Here is a 10,160-nt window from a genome sequence, read left to right on the forward strand (position 1 = left end):
TGGATTAAATAAAGATTTTTGTATAATATTTGTGTCTGTTTTTACAGGCTATCTTTGAACTTTCCCAGGGAGAAGAAGACTTGATAGAAGATCTGAAGTTGGCAAAAAAGGTATGTTTAAAAAACAAAACCAAAACCCAAACCACAACAAACAGTACTAATTGGTTCATAACACATTTAAAACAACCTTTGTTTTTTATAACTGCTAAGACAGTAAAAAAGAAAAAAATCCAAAGCATATTTCTATCTTCCCATTCTTTCTGCAACACTTATGTGTGCTGTTTTTTTAATTATGAAATTCATAGTTTAATATATGGTTATGAAACTTACTTACAGAAAGCTTTAAATTCTATCACTAATTTTACAGCCAACAAACTACGTTTGTTCTTCTTTTCAGGCTTATCATGACCCAATGCTTAAGCTTTCCATAATGACAGAGCAAGAGTTGAACCAAATTTTTGGAACACTGGACTCTCTAATTCCTCTACATGAAGGTAAAACTCAAATAGTCTTGTCTGCATAATTATTCCACATAGATTTAAAGTCATCAAGTTTATTAAGTGATGTTTCTCTTCTTTTTTCTAATCATGATCAGATCTTCTTAGGCGACTTCAAGAAGTCAGGAAACCTGATGGATCAACAGAACATGTTGGCCACATCCTTGTGGGTTGGGTAAGGCAGAGTTTGATTTTAGAAATTTGCTGATCTGAAAAAGGCCAGCTTTGGGAGTACTCATTCCTGAGCTTTTATTTCCATTCCTAATTGAAGTCAGGTTTCTGTGTTCAACTCTTGTCTGCACTAAGTAGTGCTCAGTGTTAAGTAATTTATATTTTGAAGGCTTTGCAATAGTATTGGAGATCTGTAGGATCTGAGTGATGAACAAGAGCCTCTGAATTACTTAAATGTTGAGCAAGGTGGTCAGAGGACCCTTGAACAAAAAGGTTATATTTGTTGGGAACATTACATCAATAAACCATGGGTAAATGTCCAGTCAAAAGAATCTCAGCATGAGTTCTGATATCCTGAACCACCCAAACCTTTCAGTGCAGGAAATTGTGCTTTGCTTCAGCTGCAGAACAATTTATTCTTTCCTCAGCTTCCATGCCTGAACTCCTATGACAGCTACTGCAGCAATCAAGTAGCAGCCAAAGCTTTACTGGATCACAAGAAACAAGATCACAGAGTGCAAGATTTCCTGCAGCGCTGCTTAGAGTCTCCTTTTAGCCGCAAACTGGACCTTTGGAACTTCCTTGACATCCCAAGAAGCCGCTTGGTTAAATACCCACTACTGCTCAGAGAAATTTTAAGACACACACCAAATGATCATCCAGATCAGCAGCACCTGGAAGAAGCTGTGAGTTACTGTTGGGTTTGGGGTTTTTTAAGAGATTATAGCAGTTTTAGCTTATTTGTGAAATATGTGACAGTACATAAAATACGAAAATGCAAATACTTACATGAACAGCTAAATATTGGACTGTCTAATTAAAATTCATGTGTTTTCATGGTGTTTCTGCAGATAAATATAATTCAGGGCATTGTGGCTGAAATCAACATAAAGACTGGTGAATCTGAATGCCAGTATTACAAAGAGAGACTTATTTATCTTGAAGAAGGCCAAAGGGATTCATTGATTGATAATTCACGTGCTGTGTGTTGTCATGGGGAACTGAAGAACAACAGGGGAGTGGTAAGGAATAAATACTTAGTCATAAATAACTTTTACAGATACCCTTATTTTGCATGACAGCTAAAAGCTGTGAGCACACATAGAGAAACATCACTGTAATATATAGGAACTTGATAAATATTAATTTTTATATGTAACACCCATCTTTTTTGTGACTAGTTAAATATCTGTATAGGGAGGTAATGTATCTCTGTCTCTTAGGGGGCCTAACAATATCCTGGATAAATTGTGAATCTGATCAGTTTCAGTCCTTGCAGGGGAAAAAAACCCCACATTTCTGGTCTCAGAGATGTGATATTAATGTCTATAAAGAATACACAAAATGTACCAACAAATTTTAAATTTGTCAAAGGCTGTGGTTTTTAAAAATTATTTACTTGATTCTTTGTTGAGGTCAAGGTTAATTTATTAACCAGCAAAATTTCTTACTTTGAATTCCAATATCCAGGACACTGCACTATTGATAAGTTTCACATTCTGAGCTTGCAGTTAAAAAGGAAAGAAAGAAAAGATATATTAGTAGAAGAGAACACGGCTTTTCCTAGATTCCCTCTGCCCCCCAAAGTTAAATAGAAATTTCGAATGGACAAACAGTGAAAAAAGATCTTTTTGTCATTACTGACATTATTGGAAGTATGATACTTATGACACTTATGGAAGTAAATAAAACTTAGAGAAAATTTCTTTTAAAAAGCAACAAAGTAAACAGGATTCCAAGTGCATTTTTTCAGCTCTGGAACTGCTTCTGTGTAGCATGTTTATGCACACAGTGAAAGGGTCATGTTTCACCACACAGCTGAGAGGGAAGGATGAAACAGATGCTGTTTGCTGGTTCACCTGATGAAGATCAGGCAGTCAGTTCAATACCAAATTAACAGGAAGAAACCAGCAATTTTCATCTTTCTGGTGAACTTCAGTTGTTCCATTTGGTTTAATGATGTTTCAAGAAAGGAATAATGCTGTATTATTCCCTAATCTTTTTACAGAAACTGCACGTCTTCCTTTTTGAAGAAGTGTTGGTGATCACTCGTGCTGTCACCCACAATGAGCAGCTCTGCTACCAGCTGTACCGACAGCCCATCCCTGTCAGGGAGCTGGTGCTGGAGGACCTGCAGGATGGAGAGGTGCGCCTGGGTGGATCCCTTCGTGGTGCATTCAGCAACAATGAGAGAAGTATGACTACAGCTTTTTCTATTTGCTCATGTACGGTCATCATAACCTTAAGTTATCTGCCAGTGCAACATCAGAATGTTTTCTCCAAAATTAACATTATCCAACATCTTGATTTTTGTTTCAAACTGGTTGTTTATTATGTTTCAGGTTGTGTCTTTTAGATCCTTTCTCAAAGCTCACTATATTGATAACAGGATTTCTCCACACACCTGCTCCTGAATTGAGAAAGGGAGAACATGCAGACTATAGTCGCAAAACTGCAAAATTTTAAGCAAGTGTATTTTGAAATCTTAAGCTTTAGCTGGTTTGCCTTTCCTTGAACTGAAGACATTGATTGCTATTTCATAACTCTTTCGGCTGGCAGATATTGTAGTACTCAGGGTCAAGACTGCAGCTATTCATGTTAATGTCCTTCCAATTAACTATATTATGAAGATGCTTCTTCTATTACAAGGCTCCTTTAAATCTCTTCTGGTCAAAACTTCAAGGGGTTTTTGTATGTATCCACTATATTAGTGAAGTGAGTGGAAGAGATGAGGCAAGTCCTTGGCTGGCACAAGGACACTGTATTCAGTGAAGGTTCTGGAAATCTGCTTTGCAGAGAAGTAAGAGGAGAGGCATCAGAGTGTGGGAGAAGCCTTAATCCTGTTGATTTACTTAAAACTTTATGGATAGCATGTCAGAACCAAAATAATTTAATCCAGCAATATGAAGTTATTAGAAGTGCTTGTGGTGTTCTCTGGTTTTGTCCCACAAACAAGGAGATACCCAGACTTTTCTCTTTGGTCTGACATGGTCTTGTCTCACCTTAAGGCAAAGACCGTGCAGATTCTGTTACTTAAATGTACTCTTTGATTATAAAATCCATTCAGCCAAAGCATTCAGGGTTTTGATATGCATTGTTTCTTTCAGTCAAAAACTTCTTTAGAGTCAGCTACAAAAACGGATCGCAAAGCCAGACCCACTCTCTCCAAGCCAATGACTCCTTCAACAAGCAGCAGTGGCTGAACTGCATCCGCCAGGCCAAGGAGAAGGCAGCGTGTGCAGGCAAGGCAGGTGGGCTGGAAACACATTTGCTTTTGTCACCAAATGGACGCAGAGAGCCCCAGGGAGAGGCCAGCCTGGAGCAGATGGAGCAATCGGACTGTGAGTCAGACTGTAGCATGGACACCAGCGAGCTCAGCGCTGACTGCGAGCGCATGGAGCAGACGAACTCTTGTGAGAGCGAAAAGCAAATAGAAACCAATGTTTGACAAAAACTTACAGTTCGTGGAAGAAAATTGGTCTCTTACCTGTACAGTATTTGCATTCCGTACATGGAACCATTTGGAGAAGCACTTTTAGAATATTTTTTGTGACAATGTCAATGCAGTTCTTGTATTCGTACCTGTGAGTGTTGTACTGTAACTGCCCATCTGTATAAGCTGGAATCTCTTGCAACTCATGTCCTGTGATTATGTTCCATAAACACCTAAGGTGGATGAAAGAGGTACTTGACCAGTTATTCTCAATGTCCTGCTGTAAACAGAATCTCTAAACTACTGTTTATATATGCATTACATAAATAACCTTTTCCTAATTTTTAAGTACTTTATTTGCCCTTTAAAGAGTCAGCTGAAGATGTGGGCTTAATATGAAATTTCAGGGTGGGTATCAAGATAATAAGTTTTCTTAAAGGCATGGAAAGAAAAAGTAATTTCTTGGAAAAAAAAAAAAGAAAACTGTCTTGCAAGAACCTATCCAAACCCCTGTGGTATTAAATCAACAAGAACTATAAACAGCGGGCCATGGAACCAGCGACTCTTTAGGGTTTTTTTTTCAAAATGAAGCACTGTCCTAAGACCCAGCAACCAAACTTACTGAAATCTGGACATTTCAAGTGGTCAGAGATGATTTATTTGTCAAAGCATGTAATGCTAAAAATAATCAACTGAAAAAACCACAACCAAAACTCTACAGCCAGCACTGAATTAAATAAAATGCTGAGAATACTGGATGTTTGTAAATAAGCTGGTAGTTTGCTTTCAGTGCCATATATATGTATTATCCCAAACAGAATAAGAATGGAAAGGAGCTTTAGCTTGTGAATAGGCCCTCTTCAGCATTTTGCACTCCACTGACCTCCACTGTTGGTTTTAAGCACCACTAATGTTAAAACATTTAATTTTCTGTAAATGTCTGTTTACAATTACATGTAGTTGGTTTTTAAAACGAAGCGATTTTATATAAATGGTGCTCTACAAATACCCTATGGGATTATGTAGAGCAAGTTTAAACAAAAAGGGAATTGTTTTCCTTTAGGATGTATTACATCCTTTTTATTTTCCTCAAGTTTTATTTTAAACGGTTTTTTACATTTAATTTCATACTGTAATTGGAAATGTTACTGTATTTTCTGGTGGCTGATTTACCTTACTCATTATGATGAGAAGCAGATGAGTCACTTAAATGCAGTCTAAAACTCTTAGATGAACATCCTGTTATTTTTCAGGAATCCCTGGGTGATAAGTTATTTCTTACTGTAAGAAATAATGCCAGTGCTGTATGGCAAGCCATGAAAATGATATATTATAAATTTTAAATGATTCTTGGTATTACACAAGATAACGTGTGCAAAGTACTTATAACAACAGAAGTAGAAAAACTGCTAAGTTATTGCCAAAAATATTTTTCTTGTGTTCTACAAGTTTACAGAAAATTTACTAAGTATCTTACAAATATATATGCTGATATGCATTACAGAAATCAGTGTGACAAGATGATAAACAATATAAAACAAGGTATTTTTATTTTTTAAAAAAATTGCATTTTTACCCTATAGAACATATTTCTGTATTTATAGTTTTTCAAAAAAAATCAATTTTCTTTTCTGTTTCAGGCTTTGTAATTTATTTCAACTGCTTCATTTTTAGAGCTGAATGAGTATACCAGTGAAGATGAGAGAAAAGAAAAATCTGCAAAAAAAAAGGCATAGGGAAGTTGTTCAGCAAAAATGTTGAAAAAGAGCAAAAAGCATGTAAAAATGTTCAGAGAAGAAAGAATGAATGTGTATTGCCTTTTTTTTTTTTTTTTTTAAATAATGGCCTTAAACCTTTCTGGAAGCATTTCAAATAAATTACATTAAACTGTTTTGTTTTTTATTTAGTTTGGTTGCTTGTGTGAGAAGACTACAAAAAGATTTCAGTGGTGCATAAAGTGAGGTTTTAACCTAAGTGGCCAAAACTTGTTCTTTGTTTCTCATAGAAGTGGTACATATTTGGATCTAATTTGCTAAATGCACAGGAGTAACAGAAACAAGTCACTGCACTCAATTCACCACATTGCCCGAAGTTTTGTATGACACAATTCATTTAGTAAGTAGGTGGAACAAAAATTTAACACCCTGTCATCAGTTTCTCTCTCATGATTCCTTGTGGGTGACAATTGAGATGATTAATTCTGGGGTATGCAGAAGCCACCAACCAGCCAGGAAGTCTCAGAAGATTAATTTAATTTACATTTGTTTACTATAATATAGCCACCCACTTACTGTTCAACATTCTGGAGTGCAAGTGTTTTGGTTTTGCTTTGTAGTAGATATCCACTTTGCTATTGCTCAATCTAATAAATCCTAATCATGTTGGGTTTTTCTCTTCAAATCATCCTAAGGATTAAGCTTTCCAGTTTAAGAATATTTATATGCTGGATTGGGTAAATTTGTTTTATTTCCACTGCTTTTGAAAGGATGAGTTTTGATTGTGGCAGGAGGGTGGTGGTGGTGGAGGGGCAGGGTGGGCTTGGATAGTAAAATGTGCCAAAAAGAATGGGTAAAATGTAAAATTGTGAGTGTGAAGTAAAGAGGAAGAGTAATATACATAAATATGTACAAGTGAGTGTCACAGTTAGTAATCCTGGTGTGCAGAGGGGAGTCTGAGATGTTGCAGCAGTGAAGAGGCAAGAGGCAGTGAAAAGCCTGAGGTGCTTCCATCATCACCATGAGGGGGTGGCAGAATGAAGAGAGGGATGCAGACACTTGTCCAAATCTGAGCTAAGAGCTCTCTGGGTGCCACACTCTGGCAGAAGGGTGAGTGATGAGGTGTCCTGCTCTCAAGAGCAGGATGTCAGTAGTCTGAGGTGGCAGATTCGTCCCTTGATGACAAATTTCAGCAACCTGTTTGCTCTTCTGCTCCTGATGAGGTCAGCCTGTGTAGCTGAGCTTATAAAAGACCTGATGGACCAGAAGCAACAAAGGTAAAAGCAGAGAGTGTCTTGACTGAGAATGAAAGGTAAGCAAAGAGAATGGCCTTGGAACTCTCTGAACTCTCTGTGTGGGTCCTCTGAGACTACAACACAAAATTGAACTGTCTGTGGCCTTTGTTTCCCTAGATCTACTCTGCAGCCCTGAAAAGAACAATGCCAGGATGACAGCCTGGAACATGAAGTCTATTATGAGCAGCAGAACAGTAAGTGTGAGGTCTATCAAGTTCAGTATCAGTCAGTCAGTTGCCAGAATCTGGGTAAGGATACCCTGCCCCAAACTGCAGGGTAGAAAATGTATTTCCTATTTAGCGTGACCCACCTGAACACGGGCTTCTGCCTTAGGAATGCTTCTGTGAAAGTGGCAACCAGGTTTATTGAAATTTCACAGAATTTCTAGAATTTGAAAGCTACATTAGGACTTGTAGATAGCAGTTTAATGGATTGCACTTTTTAAAAAAAATTGATGTTTTATGTTGACACTGCCTGGCACTTAACAGCCAAATCTTGATTCCCAGGATCTAACACAGTCTGAAACCAAGCTCCACATATATGGAAGAAGATTTATTTCCTTTTAAAAGGGGGTTTCAGATCCAGAATGGGCAGCTCTTCCATAGTTAATGCTGCTAAATCAGGAATACTGGTTTTAAAATACTGTAATATGGTCTCCAAGTTGATGCTGCCATCTGTTGGAAATAATGCTGTAGTTTCATAGCTGATTTGATTGCATTAAATTTAAAATAGCCTAAGATATTAAACGTATTAATAATTATTAAATGAAAACATTTAAAAATACAAGTAGATATTTTCAATCTTTTACCTGTGGATCATATATTTGTTAGGGAAAAGTACTAGGTGTATTTCTGCTACTAGTTCCTGGTTTTACAGAGCTAGGCCAAGACTACTGCTCCATTTTGTCTCACCTTTTAGTATCGTAGGCGTATTTTCTCCATGGCTGGTAAATGATACTAAAGCTCTTTCCAAGTGTGTAAATTCGGTTTTGTTTCTGAGTTTTCCAAAGGTTTTTTCTTCTCTTTGCATGGTCTAGGAAGAAAGATTAATTATGCAGTTCTCCTATCTTTGATCTGCTGGAACCTGAATTTAGTCAGCACAAAATTAACTCCTAAACTTTTGAAGAAATTAGATGTGTTTTGCATCATTACAGTAACGATGGAAACTAAAATAGTAATTTCTAGTTATTTAAATTAAACCATAACTTTATGCTCAGATTGATTAATTTTAAATTTCTAATTTAATTTTTAAATTTCTATATTTGCTTTCATAAAAGAATACCAAAGTGATGTCTGGAGCAAGCACCCAAGTTTACTCCTTGAGCATACAACCCTCCCTTGTGTCTCATTTTGTGGCAGTTAATCTGATCTAAATGTGTATTACTAATATGTTAAAATAATCTGATTTCAGAATCAAAGGGATCTGCAGCTGCATTGTAGTGGGGTGGGAAACCACTTGGTGGGAGCCTGGGAGTCATGGTCGAATGCTTGGCAAGTACCAAAAACCACAGAAACCAGAAACTAGAGAGAGAATAAGATGACATACTTTTATCACCTATTTCACTTCAGAGTATTCAAATAACCTCTTCCTATGGTGGTTTTTCGCTGAGCCTTTGTTTTGTGAACTGGGATTCTTGGTACCTGTTTGATGTCTGTTGGGATCTGAGATGCACAGTGTGGTGCAGTGATCTGGAATTATTAGAGCATTTATCAATGAGGACCTAGTAATTTTTGTGATGATGTCTCCCAGACTTAGGTTAATTAATACATAAGAATAATTCTCTACAACTGCAAAGGCATGTCTTGTTAAAGCAAGTGGTAAATGAGGAAAACTTCTTTGTGTGTTGCTTAGTAAATAAGCAAGACTTCAGACTTTGTTTGGTCCAAATGCCAATCAACTGAACTGGTTGTGTACTGAACACATGCACAGCCTGAAAGTGGTTTTGAGCAGCTTTGCCAGTTCAAAACTAGTAAAGCAATTTGACATGTTTGGAAATGTATAATAGATCAACACAGCCTTAAATAGATCCAGATTGGTATTTCCATTTTTTTTTCTTGTATATGGAAATTGTATTTAGACAAGGTAAAGCATGGCAAAATTATTTCAATAATATATCAACTCTTCTGTAATATTCTCCTTACCTGCACTGAATCTTCATAGAGGCAGGACATCATGTTCTCAGGGAGCCTGCCTTAATTTAGCCATAGAATGAACACTGCATTTGTGGGGTTTATTGCTTCTGGACAATGGAACACCATGTTTCTGCAGTTAGATGAATATTTGGTGTTATGTTTCTGTATTTTATGTAAATTATATATATTAATTACCCTGTTTAAACTTGCTGGGTCCCCAAACATTTCTAAGAACTAATAATGGTTGACTTATCTTCTTTTAACACCCTGGAGGCTAACACTAGCATCAGGTCATTTTTGAGCTGAGAGGTTATTTGTATTTTCTGATTTACAGCTAATAAAAAAAAGAGATGAATAAAATAAAAGGAGCAGGTTAAAATATCTGTTCCTTGCATATCTTGCAAGCATAAAGACCTCCTGTTGTTACTTGTAAAACTAATTGTCTGGTATGTGCATTTCCTGGGCACTGCAAGAATGGTCATTTTCAGCAGGCATGGTTCACTGAGTGCATTCCTTGGAGCTGCCAAAGGTCTTTGCTTTGGCTTTCACGTTTTCACATCACTCTAGTACCAGGAGCTGCGAGCCTTGCGGAGGAATAGATGTTAACCTTCTGAGCTGATACTAGCCTCCAACACAGGAGTTATTTAGTGCTGTTCCAACTCGTTATGAGACCATGAAAGCATCCTGCTGGAGTATTTTTTTTGCCTGCCCTTCATGGTTAATAATGTATTTTTATTCTTCAAAGGTGAAATGTTGTCATTTTGTCCAATGTCTTGGAAAAACCCCTTGAATCCGAGAGTAAGAAGTACTAGCTGTCACTCAGTGCAGTGAGCCTGTAGCTGGCGTTGGAGGTGGCGCACAGAGGCTGTGCAGCCCTGGCACCCGAGCGCCCCGGAGCCGCAATGCCGAGGGCAGCTT

General features: G+C 37.3%; 1 protein-coding gene across 6 annotated transcripts in view; it reads left to right on the forward strand.

Moving 5' to 3' along the window:
- The window catches only part of ARHGEF3 (Rho guanine nucleotide exchange factor 3), a 99,522-nt gene extending 93,534 nt beyond the window's left edge, over positions 1-5,988 (forward strand). For all 6 annotated transcript variants that reach the window (XM_085072698.1, XM_085072699.1, XM_085072701.1 and 3 more), the window contains 7 exons: positions 48-110; positions 397-493; positions 595-671; positions 1,096-1,353; positions 1,519-1,689; positions 2,676-2,862; positions 3,775-5,988. In XM_085072698.1, the coding sequence (XP_084928824.1) occupies positions 48-110; positions 397-493; positions 595-671; positions 1,096-1,353; positions 1,519-1,689; positions 2,676-2,862; positions 3,775-4,115 (1,194 nt within the window). In that variant the 3' untranslated portion in view covers positions 4,116-5,988. The remainder of the gene's footprint in view (positions 1-47; positions 111-396; positions 494-594; positions 672-1,095; positions 1,354-1,518; positions 1,690-2,675; positions 2,863-3,774) is intronic.
- Positions 5,989-10,160: the final 4,172 nt, after the last annotated feature.

The sequence above is a fragment of the Lichenostomus cassidix genome, chromosome 12 (assembly GCF_008360975.1).
Source record: "Lichenostomus cassidix isolate B80296 chromosome 12, HeHo_3.0, whole genome shotgun sequence".
In the NCBI taxonomy this organism is placed as follows: Eukaryota; Metazoa; Chordata; class Aves; order Passeriformes; family Meliphagidae; genus Lichenostomus; species Lichenostomus cassidix.